Raw genomic sequence first — 17,011 nt, forward strand, 5'->3', positions numbered from 1 at the left:
TCCAGGTACACATTTCAAGTCCCATATTGATGTAATTAAAACAGTTGGAAAGCATGAAATGAAAAAAAGGTTGAAGAAGTTCAAGTATTTGTTGTAATATTCATAGTACATTAACAGGCCTGTGAAAATTGATTTAGTTTATGATTCAACAGTTCGAAAGTATGTATTGATATTTGACTGAGTTTACCCTGTTGTATTTTAACTCTGTAGTTGTTTGTCAGTAGGGGCATGTATATTTCGGCCTTATACAATACTGTTCTTGTTTCATTTAGTTTTTGTTTAGTTAAGACTAGTCCACACAAGTTTAGTTAAGTTCAACTCGAGAAGTGTTCGGATTAAGTGTTGTATTTCGTTTAGCTCGTACATGATTCCTTGCCAAACTAAAGTATTTTACTTTTCCAGTTATCCTTTAATCTAGGCCAAATAAGTTCAGTTAAGTTCAACTCAAGAAATGTTCGGATTAGGTATTGCATTTCATCAATCTCATATGTAGTCTTTTTGTTCGACTGAAACATCCTCGCAAGGCATGACGTTTTTACTTTATAAGTAGTTAATCAGAAACTGACAAAAATCCGGATTAGGCAAAAGCCTATAATTGAATTAGCATGTACCTTTTCTTCTAGTTTTAGAGACAAATGCATTAGAAATGTAGCCATTTTAGGATATCCTTTTCTAAAATAGAGATGAGCCTCGCCAAATAAAGATGCAAAATTGCGGGGCCCTCAATAAATAACCATGATAATTATTTAGAATTCAAGATAGGCCATTTAATAAATTTCATGGCCTTCTACAAAGATAATAACGCGTTTAGATTCTTTAGGCGCGACTTTAGTAAATTATATTCTTAAAAATCGGGTGCACATTGATGTGACCCAAGTCCAAGTCTCAACGGAGTCAAAATGTGTTAACAACTACGGGTGCATTGATTGTGACGTGGTTCGAGATGCATTTTCACGACGTTGTAATTCTATAAAATAAATGATAATAATAAAAGCGGTTTAAACTTAATAAAAGCACATAAGTCACAACCTGTATTTAAATCAGATATTTAGCCATTATAACAATTTAAGCGACCGTGCTAGAACCACGGGATTCGAGGGTGCCTAACACCTTCCCTCGGGTCAACAGAATTCCTTACTTAGAATTTCTGGTTCGCAGACTTCATTTGGAAAAGTCGAAAATTTCCTCGATTTGGGATTCAAGATAAACCGGTGACTTGGGACACCAAAAGCCAAACCTTTCCCAAGTGGCGACTCTGAATTAAATAAATAATCCCATTTCGAATATTGTCACTTAAATTGGAAAAACTCCACCCGCGCATCTTACCCCTCGGGGCGAGGCGCGCAAAAAGGAGGTGTGACAAAAAACAGTAGACTGTTTGAAGAAAGAATTTGAAATGAAAGATCTTGGAAAGACAAAATTTTGTCTTGGTCTACAAATTGAGTATATGAAAGATGGAATATTTGTCCATCAATCAACATACACCGAAAAGATTTTAAAGCGATTCTATATGGATAAAGCACATCCATTGAGTACCCCGATGGTTGTGAGATCACTTGATATAAAGAAAGATCCATTCCGACCTCATGAAAATGATGAAGAGCTTCTTGGTGCCGAAGTACCATATCTTAGTGCAATTGGGGCATTAATGTATCTTGCCAATAATTCCCGACCAGATATAGCTTTCTCAGTAAGTTTATTGGCAAGATTTAGTACTTCGCCAACACAAAGACACTGGAATGGTATTAAACATATATTCAAATACCTCCAATGGACCATTGATATGGGTTTATTTTATTCAAACTAATCCAAGCCATCATTGATTGGTTATGCAGATGCAGGATATTTGTCTGATCCACACAAAGGTTGATCTCAGACAGGCGATTTATTTACAAGTAGAGGTACAGCCATAGCATGGCGTTCGATAAAACAAACTATGGTTGCTACTTCTTCAAATCATGCAGAGATAATAGTCATTCACGAAGCAAGTCGAGAATGCGTTTGGTTAAGATCTATAACTCAACACATTCAGCAAACATGTGGTTTTTCTTCGAAAGAGAATATTCCAACAATATTGTATGAAGACAATGATGCATGCATAGCTCAATTGAAAGAGGATATATCAAAGGAGATAGAACAAAACACATTTCACCAAAATTCTTTTTCACTCATGATCTTCAGAAGAATGGTGAAATAGATGTACAACAAGTTCGTTCAAGTGATAATTTGGCTGATCTGTTCACTAAGGCATTACCAACCTCAATATTTGAAAAGCTGATATATAAGATTGGAATGCGTCGTCTTCGAGACATTAAGTGATTTTTCATCAGGGGGAGTAACTACACGCTGCACTCTTTTCCTTAACCAAGGTTTTGTCCCACTGGGTTTTCCTGGTAAGGTTTTTAATGAGGCAGCAAGCAATGCATATCATAAATAACTATGTACATCCCAATATTTTTTTTAGAGAGTTTTTAACAAGGCACATTATCTATGGACATCCAAGGGGGAGTGTTATGATGAATATCACATTATGGTGGATGTCTACTCTTCTTTCATGATCTTCATCTAAAATTCTTAATGACATATTCAATGACATAATTTGTATGTTCAATGACATATTCCATGACATATTTTCTTCACTTTTTATACCTATATAAAGGTCTTGTAATAGATAGGTAAACACATACAATTAAAGAAGAAAATCTCTCATTCTCTCTATCTCTATTTCTTGTTCATATTTTACTAAATTGCTTTTATTTCATAACAAAGAAAACCTATTCCGCCAAATTGCCTTTGTTGGTGAAACTTCCAAAGAAACTGATTAAAAGCTTTCGCTACCTTTTTGTCTCCTCTAGTTAATATTGACGTGGCAAGTCACTTATTTTGTAATATATCCTTGTATATCTATTTTTAAATATCCTGACAACAAACTAAACATGCAACAAGAAATGTATATACATTAAATAATTCAGTGACTATTAACTTTTGTGTAGTAATCTCTGCATAACTTGTCTGTGAACCAAACGCGCGACCCCTTAGATTTTTAATTTCTATACCATGATCACAATATAAAAATGTACTCTATCAAGTCATCTATAACTACATATAATCAATCGTCCATAAGAAGTACTATTAGAAACCTGAAAAATATAACTCGTTAAAATACGTACAACAAAAAAAATATAAATATCATCTACATAAGCAGTGTGTTTTTAAATGACAAAATATATAAAGTATTGGTGAAAGAAGAAGAAGTCATACATACATATTATCCCAATGTCCTACGGGATAGCACATTACATTTGACTTCTCAAAATTTTCACAAATCTTCTCTCATTCCCAACCACTCTCCTCCTCCTTCTTCTTCTTCTTCTTCTCTTCTCTCCCTTTCTTACTTTAGTCCCCTTATCATGTGATAAACCTCTTTAAATTTTCATCTTTAACTTGAAACAATATGGGCAAAGCATCCAAATGGTTCAAAGCACTCTTCAGTTTCAAGAAACTTGACTCTTCTTCTTCTTCTTCATCACTACAAAATAAATGGAGTGACGTTAAATCCTACAGAGATAAGGATTTTCAACAGCGCCACCATGATCACCACCATGATAGATCACACCACTACGGTGTCTCCACGTCAGTTCACGATAGAAATGACGTAGTAGTAGCGGAGACGGATTCAAGATCTAAATTTGGTAAATTGATCAGTCTTTGTACGTTCTTACAATTATGAGTTCGGAATTTAATATTTGATATAAATTTTTATTGATTTTTTAACATACTACTATATGGTATTTCCTTATTAATTCTTTTCGAGAATAATGTGATATTTCTATATATATTTGGAAATAATGTAACATTAGATTTTTCATTTTACTTTTAATGTAATGCTTTTATACTTGTAAAACCACTTATCTTAAACCCGCATAAATTGGAACGAAAAAAGCATATATCTCTACGTAAACACTAGTTCAGTTATATTATACTATATGCTACATATGCTTTGTGCAGTGGACCCCACCAACAGCCCCGTCACGGTAGACGAGGTGGTGGAGCTGACAGCTAGTAGCGGTGGTACAGCAGCGGTGACGACGTGGAACGGTGTCGTTTTTAGTCGTAAAGAATGGGCTGCCGTCGTGATACAGTCATATTTCCGAGCTTATCTGGTTAGTTATAGAGTCCTCTCTTTGTTTCATTTCACGTCAAATAATGATTTTTTTACTACTCCATAAGTTTGTCAAAATATTTTTCTCGTTCTTTTAAATATATAAATTTTATTTATAGATTCATGCAAATCACATTGGAAATTAGATTATTTGAACCTCGTGTTTAGAACATTTTCACATAAAATGAAAGAGAAGGGTAATACTATCCCTTCTCAAATTATCTGTCATATTTATCTTTTACACGCCCCTTAAGAAAATATTAAATATGAATTTTTTTTATTATTTTACCCTTATTTATGTCTTAAAATATAATCTCTCTTCATTTAATATTTACTCATAATTAAGGTATTTATAGTTTTCAAGAACAATTAATATTAAGGGTAGAATAAAAAAATTACTTTAATCTTGAACTTCTAAAATGACGAATAATATGAAAAATATTTTTAATATTTACGACAAATAATTTGAGATGGACGGAGTATATTCTTTTTTGCCTTTTCCATTTTGATCATTCCACCAATAATTCTTGATAGGAACAATTTACTCGTAATATGTAAAGGACGGTGAAAAAGGTGTAGAAGGTTTTGTTACAATCGGGGCAAAGAAATTGGACATTTTACTAGTCTTCATAAAAGGGAGAAATTTAAAAATAGCCAGATTTACAAGTGGTCGTTCAAAAATAGCCTAGTTTTAAAAGTAATCGAAATTTGGCCACTTTTTATGTAAAGATAAATCTGAACGAAAACACTGTTCAAAATCCGAAAAAATACTTCAGCATAATATACTGGAGTTCTAGTATATTATACTGGAGCCAGTAAAGTATACCGGTTCAGCATAATATGCTGAAAATTCATACACAGGTGCACTGAACTCCAGTATATTATGCTGGACCGGTCTCTATTGCAGCAAAATAGTGGCTATTTTTCATTGACTTGGTAAACGCTGGCTATTTTTGAATGACCAGTCCGAAAACTGGCTAGACAATGCTATTTTTACTTCATAAAAGGGACACATATTACACGATAAATTCTCTCTTCTTCTTTTTTCAGTTTCTTATTTGGCGTACGGTATTCGTATTGGGGCCGATTAAATTCGAATTTACATTGGAAAATTTTACTCTTATGAGTAATATTTTTGTGTAAAAATTAATGAATTTAGCAGACACATAATGTTAATGGGGAAGCAAAATTAAAATCACGAAAGATTAAGGTTTATATTTCGACAAAAGAAAACAAAAAGACAAATTAGATGCTTTTTTCCCCTTTACTTAAGCCGTGATGAGCAGAATTTGGCACGTGCAAATTTTGTTATAATCTTGTTTTCTTAAAATTCTTATTGGGAGTTGGGGTAGGCACAGGGGTGGCGGTGGGGGTGGGGGTGGGGGTTGGGATCTGGTGTGAAATGTATGCTGGGAAGAGGAAAGTAGACTAGTTTGGACCCGTGTGGACCTAAATATCTAAAACTAGAAAATTTTGTGGTCGGTGCAGAGTTTTCGAGTTTCATTCAGTAATCTTTGTACTTCGAGAAATATTTTTTTTGATTTTACGCTCGGTGTCCGTTACTCGCATTGGAGCCTAATTATATTCGGATTTACGTCGCATAGGGCCCATTCGGAGAGAAACGCTCTCTACCAAGGATTTTTCCATACTCAGGGCTCGAACTCAAGACCCCTGATTAAGGGAAAAGCAGTCTCATCCACTGCACCACATCCTTTGTTGTACTTCGAGAAATATATGTAGTCATAACAAGAGGGAGTTCTTATCCTTTTGTTATAGAGTTAACTCACATACACTGATTGTGTAAATAAATTTTATGGTTTAGCTTGCTATAATGCAAGTTATCTACCTTATTTTTTTTGGCTGTTAGTTTTATTTACCATCAATAATACCAGTAGTTATTCTAAAAATGAGCCGATAGAATTTTTGTACGTGAATATATTAAAGTTATATAAACTCTTTCATATTTTTCTTTGGTAGTATGTCATACATGAAGCATCCGGTGTTTATATCAAATAATTATGTTATTTATTTGATGTAAATAAGGTTTTACCTATGAAACATTTGTGAAATCTGGCAAGTACTGCTACAGGCTGACATGGGACTGTTTTTGATGAACCTATTTAATGTTGCACGAATTTGGCAATGGGTACTCTTTTGTTGCTTTTAAACTAGCTTCACTCTTATGTGGTGCTCCTTTTATCATCATAGAAAAGAATTAGACACACAAAGAAAAAGAAAAGTTAAGCAATAGTTTAAGATAAGTATGTAGTAATTAATTATGATAAGTAATAAAAACATATTAAAAAATAAATGATATGTATTCATTGATTTAATGTAAATATAGATGATGTTGACAAGGAGAAAATTTTAATGGACCACTTTGTTGAATTTGAATATAAGAATTAATATGTCTCAAGTTGATAATACAAAGACATTGGTCAAGGTTTTGGTGAATGGTCATCTGTCCTAAATTTCTGAAAAGGTCAAACTTAGACTTTAGGAAAGTGTGAAAATGAATGGTTAGGGCGCCTATCACTTTTGAAAAAATTTCATGCTTTTTGTTCCAAGTTCCATAGAAAATCATCCATATAAAACAACTCCATTTCTTTTTGGAATTTAGTATTTTCTCTTGACACAACCTGATTCATGAATTTAATGTCACTTGACATTATTGTTAATATTTTTATAAGCTTGCTAATTTTTATTTGACTTGTATTTGTAAATAATAATTTTGGAGAAAAGAACGATAGCCTATAAACGTAAATATAAATAAAACAATAATTAATTCGAGCCCACTGAATTCACAGTGTTTCCTTAAGGAATTTAATCCCCTCCTAGTACCCAAGGTTATGGATTATTTCCTCTCAGGATAGAACGAATTACACACTGGTGTAGCGGTACTTCAAACCCCAGTGTTTCAACGAACACAAAGTTCGGCAGCAAATCACACTTACGGTTGCTTTGTTTGTAGTTTAAAGCAATGCACAAGAAAGGAGGAGAACTCAGAAGTCGAATGGAAATTCTGAGAGGAAGGAATGCAATTTATAACCAATGTTGAGCGATAACAGAAGAGGAAATCAGATTGCTCATTGCTTTCTGTTTTCTGTCCGTTTTTTCTGTTTTTCAACAAGCTGTTGGCACCTTTCTTTTATAGTGTAATCAGTTGGTAAACATACTCATTTGGTGAAGCATTTTCTCATGGTGGCTGGAGCACTAAGGCTTTTAATTAATGGAGGAAGCACTCAACATGGTGGAATGAGCACTTGCTCATTAATATTCACGGATTGGAAAACATCCATTACAAACACAGATAATATTACGTTAATATTCACTATTAACAAATAAATTTGGTCCAAAAAATTAATCAATCAAATCCGAAGTTGAAGCCGAAGCCGAGCCGAGCGAGCGAGCGATGACGGCGCGAGGCTTGCCTTCTTCCTAACTCTTTAAGAGCTACATGAAGTGCATTTGTATATAAACCCACCAAACTCCTTTTCCTCTACCAATGAGGGACAATGTCTCATTAAAAAGAGAGGAAAACTTAAAATTTTACTCAAATTTTTTTATTTCCCTCCATTTCTCATTCACCCTCTTTTTAATACCTTTCTATATTAAAAAAAAACTCAACAATCCCCCACATGAATGGGGAATGGCTATATCACGGAAGTATGCATGATAAACTTATGTGATTTGCAAGCAAGGATTAATTGCATCTGGATAAGTATGTTTCCCTTTGAACTTTCCGTAGTGAACTTATGTCGGATATACTCAGTCAATCGGTAGATTTGATATCTTTGAACCGTCGTACTTTAGTGTATACCTAGACAACCATAAGTCACACAATCAACTCTTAACCATCTTTGGTTCTCATTGTTGTGTTCGTTTCAGCCATGAACACCGCCTGGTTTCATAAGTGCGTAGAGAATTGGCCTTGCAGAATTCTCCTTGAAGCGGCTAACACTTCACACTTACATAGGTGATTCCTAAACGTGTTATCTCGTAGATACACTATTTGATATATCCCGTATCAAATTTAGAAATCATTAAAAAGCCTTAATGCTTTATCCTTGGTACTGAACATTGTCTCATCACGAGAATGGACCAAGATTTTTGTTGACAATTTTGAACCGTCATTAATGACTTTACTTGATCTCCTTGAACCTAGATCTTGGGATCTCTAGTCTTCTAGGTAGAGTTACCGCCACAATGACTTGTTCTCGGCCATAGTCCCATTCCTCTCGATGATTTCTTAACTACCTCTCTAGTTAGGCCTTTTGTAAGTGGATCTGACACATTATCACTTGACTTTATATAGTCAATCGTGATAATTCCTCTAGAGAGAAGTTGTCTAACGGTTTTATGTCTTCATCGTATATGACGAGATTTACCGTTATACATAACGCTTTCAGCCCTTCCAATTGCCGCTTAGCTATCGCAATGTATGCATATTGGTGCCAACGGTTTGGGCCAAAATGGAATGTCTTCTAAGAAATTCTGGAGCTATTCAGCTTCTTCACCAGCTTTATCTTAGGCTATGAACTCAGCCTCCATTGTAGAGCGGGCAATACATGTTTGTTTGGACGACTTCCAAGATACCGCTCTTCCACCAATAGTAAATACATATCCACTCGTGAACATAGAATCAGTTGAACCGGTGATCCAATTTGTATCACAGTATCCCTCAATCACCGCAGGGAATTTACTGTAGTGCAAATCAAAGTTTGGGTATGTTCTAAATATCCCAAAACTCGTTTCATTGCCATCCAATGAGATTAGCCTGGATTGCTCGTATATCGGCTCAGTTTACTTATAGCACAGCTATATCTGGTCGTATACAATTCATGATATACATTAAGCATCCCAACACACGAGCATAATCCAATTGTGATATGCTTTGGCCTTTATTTTTTGCTAGTACAAGATTCACGTCAATTGGAGTCTTTGCAACTTTAAAGCCCAAGTGCTTGAATTTTTCAAGTACTATCTTAATATAATGAGATTTTTATAATGCCAGATCTTGAGGAGTCTTATGGATCTTAATTCCCAGAATTAAATCAGCAACTCCCAAGTTTTTCATATCAAACTTGCTAGTGAGCATACACATAGTAGCATTTATGTTGGCAATGTCATTACTCATTATCAGCATATCATCCACATATAGGCAAACAATGACTATGTGATTTGGAACAATTTTAATGTACACACATTTATCACATTCATTTATCTTAAAACCATTTGACAATATTGTTTGGTCAAATTTCGCATGCCATTGTTTGGGTGCTTGTTTTAGTCCGTAAAAGGACTTAACAAGTCTACACACCTTCTTTTCTTTACCTGGAACCACAAACCCTTCAAGTTGTTCCATGTAAATTTCTTCCCCCAAATCTCCATTTAAGAAGGCTGTCTTTACGTCCATTTGATGAATTTCAAGACCATAAACTGCAGCTAAAGCTACTAGCATTCGTATGGACGTAATTCTCGTCACTGGAGAATATGTATCAAAGTAGTCAAGACCTTCTCGTTGTCTATATCCTTTGACAATAAGTCTTGCCTTAAATTTATCAATAGTGCCATCATCTTTCATTTTTCTTTTAAAAATCCATTTACAACCCAAAGGTTTATTTCTAGGAGGAAGATCAACCAATTCTCATGTATGGTTGTTCAAAATGGATTCTATTTCACTATTGATTGCCTCTTTCCAAGACAATGATTCCAAAGAAGACATAGCTTCTTTAAATGTTTGAGGCTCATTCTCCAATAAGAAAGTCACAAAATCTGGTCCAAATGAAGTAGACGTTCTTTGACGTTTACTACGTCTTGGATCCTCCTGATTAAATGTACTTTCTTTTGTTTCTTCCCGAGGTCGTTTAGATCCTTCACCAAACAACTCACATTCCTTTTTATACGGATATATATTTTCAAAGAACTCAGCATTATCTGATTCTATAACCGTATTATTATGAATGTCAGGATTTTCTGATTTATGAACCAGAAATCGATATGCTTTACTATTGGTCGCATATCCTATGAAAACACAATCAATTATTTTCGGTCCTATTTTTACCCTTTTAGGTTTAGGAACTTGCATTTTTGCCAAACACCCCCACACTTTAAAATAATTCAAGTTGGGCTTCCTTCCTTTCCATTTTTCATATGGAATGGATTTTGTTTTGCTATGGGGTACTCGATTTAGTATTCGGCTAGCCGTAAGAACGACTCCCCCCCACAAGTTCCGTGGCAAACCAGAACTTACCAACAATGCGTTCATCATCTTCTTTAATGAACAGTTCTTTCTTTCCGCAATTCCATTGGATTGGGGCGTGTAAGGGGCTGTTGTTTGATGAATAATTCCATATTCTAGACATATTTCTTCAAAAGGAGATTCATATTCACCACCCCTATCACTTCTTATCATTTTGACTTTCTTGTTAAGTTGTGTTTCAACTTCATTTTTATATTGCCTGAATGTGTCTATTGCTTCATCTTTACATAGCGATATCGAGTACTGTCGTCAATAAAAGTTATGAAATACTTCTTTCCACCGTGAGATGGTATTGACTTCATGTCACAAATATCTGTGTAAATTAAATCTAAAGGATTTGAATTCCTTTCAACCGACTTATAAGGATGTTTAACATACTTAGATTCCACACATATTTGATATTCTGATTTTTCGCATTCAAACTTAGGCAATATTTCCAAGTTAATCATTTTCCGTAAGGTTTTATAATTGACATGACCCAAACGTACATGCCATAAATCATTAGACTCAAGTAAGTAAGAAGAAACTGAAGTCTTATTATTATTGTCAACAACTATTACATTGAGCTTGAAAAGGGCCTCGTGAGGTAACCTTTTCCTACAAATATTTCATTCTTACTTATTACAACCTTGTCGGATACAAAAACGCACTTGAAACCGTGTTTTACAAGAAGTCCAGTAGAGACTAAATTCTTCCTAATTTCGGGAACATGAAGGAGGTTGTTCAAAGTCATGACCTTGCCAGAAGTCATCTTGAGAAATATCTTCCCATATCCTTCAATTTTTGTTGTAGTAGCATTTCCCATAGAAAGCGTCTCTTCGGGTCTAGCAGAAGCATAGGTAGAAAATGCTTCCCTCATAGCACAAACATGGCGAGTGGCTCCAGAATCAATCCACCACTCCTTAGGATTTCCTACCAGGTTGCATTCAGAAAGCATGGCACACAAGTCATCAACATCATCATGCTTTTCTACCATGTTTGCTTGACCCCTTTTCTTGTCTTTCTTCCGAGCATGACACTCCGTAGATTTGTGTCCAATTTTTTCACAGTTGTAGCAGTTTCCACTAAACCGCTTCTTGCTTGGGTTGTATTTCGGACCAGAAGCCTTCTTTCTCTTTTTGTTATCTTCAACAATATTTGCTCTCATTATTGTTGAATTTCCACGGCCTCTCTTTTCAGCAGCTTTATTGTCCTCTTCGATTCTCAATCGAACAATGAGATCTTCAAGGGACATCTCCTTTCGTTTGTGTTTCAAATAATTTTTGAAGTCCTTCCACAATGGAGGCAACTTCTCAATTATTGCTGCTACTTGGAATGCTTCATTGATGACAAGACCTTCAATGAAAATTCCGTTAGTAAAATTACTAAAAATTTTACTTTCAACATCAGTATTCTTTTGAAATATACCTTCAGCAAGTAGATCATGAATAATTACTTGCAATTCCTGGACTTGAGTAATAACAGACTTGCTATCTACCATTTTGTAGTCCAAAAATTTTGCAGCGACGAATTTCTTCATCCCGATATCTTCAGTTTTGTATTTCTTTTCAAGCGCATTCCACAATTCTTTTGATGTCTCCACGCCACTGTATACATTATACAGATTATCATCCAGTTCGCTAAGAGTATAATTCTTGCACAAAAAATCAGAATGCTTCCACGCCTCAATCACGAGAAAGCTTTCATTCTCTGGAGTTTCATCAGGCAGATCAGGAACATCTTCCTTGATGAACTTCTGTAGACATAACGTAGTCAAGTAGAAGAACATCTTCTGCTGCCAGCGCTTGAAATCTATCCCGAAAAATTTTCCGAGTTTCTCTGCCGGTGCCAACGTCGATGTTCGGCTTGTTGATGCGTTGGCTGTCATCATCGAAATAGCTCGATTTTCGTTGTCATTTTCCATTTCTGTAAAAGAATGACACAAACAAACGTTTAAACTTGGAGAAAAAAAATTACGTAGATTTTAATTTCCAACAAACCGCCACGAAGGCTTTACTCTCCAAACGGGAGTACCCAAAACCACAAAGGTTTTAGTTTCCAGAATAATAAGAATAATACAAATACAAAAATTAAAATTGTTAAATTCCTTAAGTTTGTTAATATTTTTATAAGCTTGTTAATTTTTATTTGACCTGTATTTGTAAATAATAATTTTGGAGAAAAGAACGTTAACCTATAAACGTAAATATAAATGAAACAGTAATTAATTCGAGCCCACTGAATTCACAGTGTTTCCTTAAGGAATTTAATCCCCTTCTAGTACCCAAGGTTATGGATTATTTCCTCCCAGGATAGAACGAATTACACACTGGTGTAGCGCTACTTCAAACCCCAGTGTTTCAGCTAACACAAAGTTCGACAGCAAATCACACTTACGGTTTTGTTTGTAGTTTAAAGCAATGCACAAGAAAGGAGGAGAACTCAGAAGTCGAATGGAAATTCTGAGAGGAAGGAATGCAATTTATAGCCAATGTTGAGCGATAACAGAAGAGGAAATCAGATTGCTTGTTGCTTTCTATTTTCTGTTTGTTTTTTCTGTTTTTCAAAAAACTGCTGGCACCTTTCTTTTATAGTGTAATCAGCTAGTAAACACACTCATTTGGTGAAGCATTTTCTCATGGTGGCTGGAGCACTAAGGCTTTTAGTTAATGGAGGAAGCACTCAACATGGTGGAATGAGCACTTGCTCATTAATATTCACTATTAATAAATATATTGGGTCCAAAAAATCAATCGATCATTTGACCGAAGCCGAAGCCGAAGCCGAAGCCGAGCGAGCGACGACGGCGCGAGGCTTGCCTTCTTCCTAACTCTTTAAGAGCTACATGAAGTGCATTTGTATATAAACCTACCAAACTCCTTTTTCTCTACCAATGAGGGACAATGTCTCATTAAAAAGAGAGGGAAACTTAAAATTTTACTCAAAATTTTCATTTCTCTCCATTTCTCATTCACCCTCTTTTTAATATTTTTCTATATTAAAAAGAAACTCAATAATTATACTAAGCCACACGTGCAGAGGCGGACCCAGAACGTGTTTCTGTATATTTAAACTAAACTCATTGCTTTCGCTTTTTTGCTCAAACTACGTACACATTGGTAAAAAAACATTAAAGTGCATCCAAATAATAAAATCACTCATTCTAAACTCACCAGCTCGAGATCCTGTATTCGCCGGTGCAACTTGATTATACGACTAGCTAGTTTACTGATTTTCTATTTTGTGCATAAATTTGAAGTCAAGGAGAGCATTAAGGGCATTGAAGGGACTTGTGAAGCTTCAGGCATTAGTAAGAGGTCATATTGTGAGGAAGCAAACTGCTGATATGCTACGGCGTATGCAGGCCTTGATAAGAGCTCAGTCGAGAGCTCGTGCTGGACGATCTCAGGTTTCTGAATCGCCTCATTTTAGCGCCAAGTCTATTCAATTTTTTCATCATGTAAGTAAATTATCTCCTTCCCCTCCATTTTCAAATTTGAAAAGAAGCTGGAAATATGTTAATTAGTAACAAGTTGTCGTAATTGTCAACTGATTGAGGTAAATTTTTAGTTTTACAAAGATTTTGTCCTGGTTTAATAATTGTATTTCTGAATCTTGGTGTATAGGGTCCTGCAACTCCTGATAAGTTCGAGCATATTATCCGTGCAAGGAGCATGAAGATTGATCAAATGTTTATGCTCAAGGTATTGGTTGGATATTTTATGCTTCAGGAGACTCATTATCTAGGGAAAACTATTGAAAATATCTCTCTTTACTCTCCGTTATGCTTTGATGCCGTTCATACTGTTGTTGTTAGCAAATTGCCTTGTAGCTGCCCTTGATCCTAACGGAGTTCCAACCTAAAGTATAATGGAAGATAACTTTAGACTAGAGTGACAACTAGAGAGATAAGTCCGGACCTTTTTCCTGATGTATTTTGATACGTGGAATCCAACCAATCCATGATAGAGCCATGTTACGGTGTAGGGGAAGTACGAGACGACTTGCTAATGACAAGGATATGAATGACCCAAAAATATAATGGCACATAAAATTAAAATACTTCATATGCTAGAGAACTGATGTGAATTGCTTCTCATGAGCTAAGGGTCTATCGAAAATAGCATGTGTATACATTTTTTAGATCCCACACTATGGGAATATACTGGGTATATTGTTGTTGTTATTGTATTTTATATGCTAGAGAGGTAAATTTGGACGGTTTTCCCATTATCTATTTGCATAAACTTATGCCTAACATAAAATGGTATTAATGCAGAGGAACTCTTCAAACCATATGAGCTGCAGAATAGACAAAAAACAAGGATCTTTTGCAAGAACTGGCTCAATTGATGATATTGGCAAAATCCTTGAAATAGATAGTGGAAAACCATATATTACTTCCACACAATATAGGAATCTCTTCTATTCCTCTGATCTTAGCTTGAATTCAGAGCAATTAAGTTATAGCTTGGATGAAACCTGTTTCTCCTCTGCTGATAATAGCCCACAACTTCACTCAGCATCATCGAAATGTGCTCGTTCGAGGCGAGGACCATTTACCCCAACTAAGAGTAGCGATGGTACAAGAAGCTGCTCGAGTGAATTCTCGAGTAATCATCCAAACTACATGTCTTACACCGAGGCAGCTAAGGCAAAGACGCGGTCGATAAGTGCACCAAAACTAAGACCTCAGTATGATATGTCAAACTCAACAAAGAGGTACTCAAGATCTAGCTTGCAAAAAGGTTCTAACCATTATACCAACTTCACTAGCAAAGGCGTGCATCCGGGTTCTGGTCGATTGGACAGACATGGAATGCCTGTAAGAGGAGATTCGGATGAGTTTAGCCGTGGTTTTTTGCACATATATTAAGATGATTCAAGTTCAAGTTTGCAGTTTGAGTTTCAAAATTGCTTAACATGCTAACATATATGTATCTAAGTCCAAATATTTAATGTCCTGAACCTGCATTTTCCTTTGTATTAGAAATATGTTTACTGAACTGATGTGAATCACTTTGTGCCTGGTTTTGATTCAACTATAAAGGATGTAGTCTCTCATTTAACTGCATGTTTTTTTTACTGTTGAATCCATAAATTTGTATAAGTCAATGTACATCAAATAGTTTCAAAATTAGTACTTAATACACAAAGGATCTATCAGAAACAGCCTCTCTACCCTCACAAGATAGGAGTAAGGTCTGTGTATACTCTACCTTCCATATACCCTATTTGTAGGATTACACTGGATTTTATTTTTTTTGTTATTGTTGAAATACACAACTAAAACTTTATGCAAAAACTGAAAGAGATTAAACTGTAGGCAAATACTGAGTATAGCGCATATATTATATGCAATATACCTTAACGGGATAACTGGCCGTTAAGGTATAGCGCATGTTTTACATGCGTTATACATAATATTGTTTCCAACAGTTTTTTTTCATCTATTTTCGTGTCTTGAGTCCTAAAATGCAACATTTTGATTCCGGACTCACGAAAGGGATGAAGAGAAAAAGGGCAAAAATCTAATAACATGTTCTGGATAGATAAGAATTGTAGCTTAGGAGAAGTGTCATGTCACGTCTATATAAATCAGAATGTTTCAGATATATACCCAATTTCTTGTTTCCAATTGTAGACCCCCATGTCCATTTGACTTCTAATTACAATCCAAAAAATAAAATAAAATAAAATTGTGGCTTGTCAAATAGACAAACATAAATGTAGTAGTTGTGGCAGCTAAAAAGTTGCATTCAAATGTTCTTGACTGCTTCCTGCAATTTATAGTCCTAATATAGAGAAGACCCCCTTTTACCTTTTAAATTCTTTCTTCATTCCTTTTTTTTTTTTTTTTTTGCTATAGCTTGTTTCAGTTATATGACACTAATTTCTAAATTAATCTACTCTAAAAAGAATGATACACTTTTATATTTGGAAATAATTGATTTTACCCTTTACAAAAAGCTTTTATTGCCACATTAATGTAAAATGTTATAATGTTTAAGGGTACAAGTTTCAAAAAAATTGTAGCTAAACATACCCTATGGTATATTTAAAATTACAATTTCAAATGGTTTTATTTCTTTCTTAAATTGGAACAGAATAAGCACTAATTATTAAGCAACACATAAATGTAATATTTTAATGTTATAGGCGCGCGAATAAATATAAATAAGGACTATTTGTAGCAAACAGGTTTCGTGGTGTAGTTGGTTATCACGTCAGTCTAACACACTGAAGGTCTCCGGTTCGAGTCCGGGCGAAGCCATATTGTTTTTTATTTCTGCTTTCTATTTTTTGGCAGAAATTGGAGAAGTTGATATTGAATTCCCATGATTACGATTGATGGAGGTAGACAAGACCAACAAGAAAATTGTGGCAATAATAAAATGCTAATTATACCCCCCAACAGAGTAAACTTTGAACGTCAAGGGCAGATGTAGAAGGTCACTTAACCAAATAATTTTTGACTCATATTTTGTATATATGTTAAGAATTCGACTAAACAAGTATAAATAATAGATTACAAACTCATTAAATTAAATAAATTCTAGCAGAATTTCGAGCTTGAACCCATAATATCTTGTTTCTGGTCTTATTTT

General features: G+C 34.9%; 1 protein-coding gene and 1 non-coding gene across 3 annotated transcripts; both read left to right on the forward strand.

Annotated features, from left to right (window-relative positions):
• The first annotated feature begins 2,742 nt into the window (after positions 1-2,742).
• Positions 2,743-15,472, forward strand: LOC104239404 (protein IQ-DOMAIN 22-like). 2 transcript variants are annotated; one of them, XM_070165605.1, is made up of 5 exons: positions 2,743-3,710; positions 4,009-4,163; positions 13,663-13,863; positions 14,030-14,107; positions 14,683-15,472. In XM_070165605.1, the coding sequence occupies exons 1-5, from the start codon at positions 3,455-3,457 to the stop codon at positions 15,277-15,279; spliced, it is 1,287 nt and encodes a 428-aa protein (XP_070021706.1). In that variant the 5' UTR covers positions 2,743-3,454; the 3' UTR covers positions 15,280-15,472. The 2 variants fall into 2 exon arrangements, with proteins under 2 accessions (XP_070021706.1, XP_070021707.1); XM_070165606.1 differs by having other exon boundaries at positions 2,745-3,692.
• Positions 15,473-16,603: 1,131 nt separating this feature from the next.
• On the forward strand, positions 16,604-16,677 carry TRNAV-AAC (transfer RNA valine (anticodon AAC)). Its single transcript has one exon. It is a non-coding gene; the product is annotated as a tRNA-Val (tRNA).
• The last annotated feature ends 334 nt before the right edge of the window (positions 16,678-17,011 follow it).

The sequence above is a fragment of the Nicotiana sylvestris genome, chromosome 12 (genome assembly GCF_000393655.2).
Source record: "Nicotiana sylvestris chromosome 12, ASM39365v2, whole genome shotgun sequence".
Classification (NCBI taxonomy): domain Eukaryota; kingdom Viridiplantae; phylum Streptophyta; class Magnoliopsida; order Solanales; family Solanaceae; genus Nicotiana; species Nicotiana sylvestris.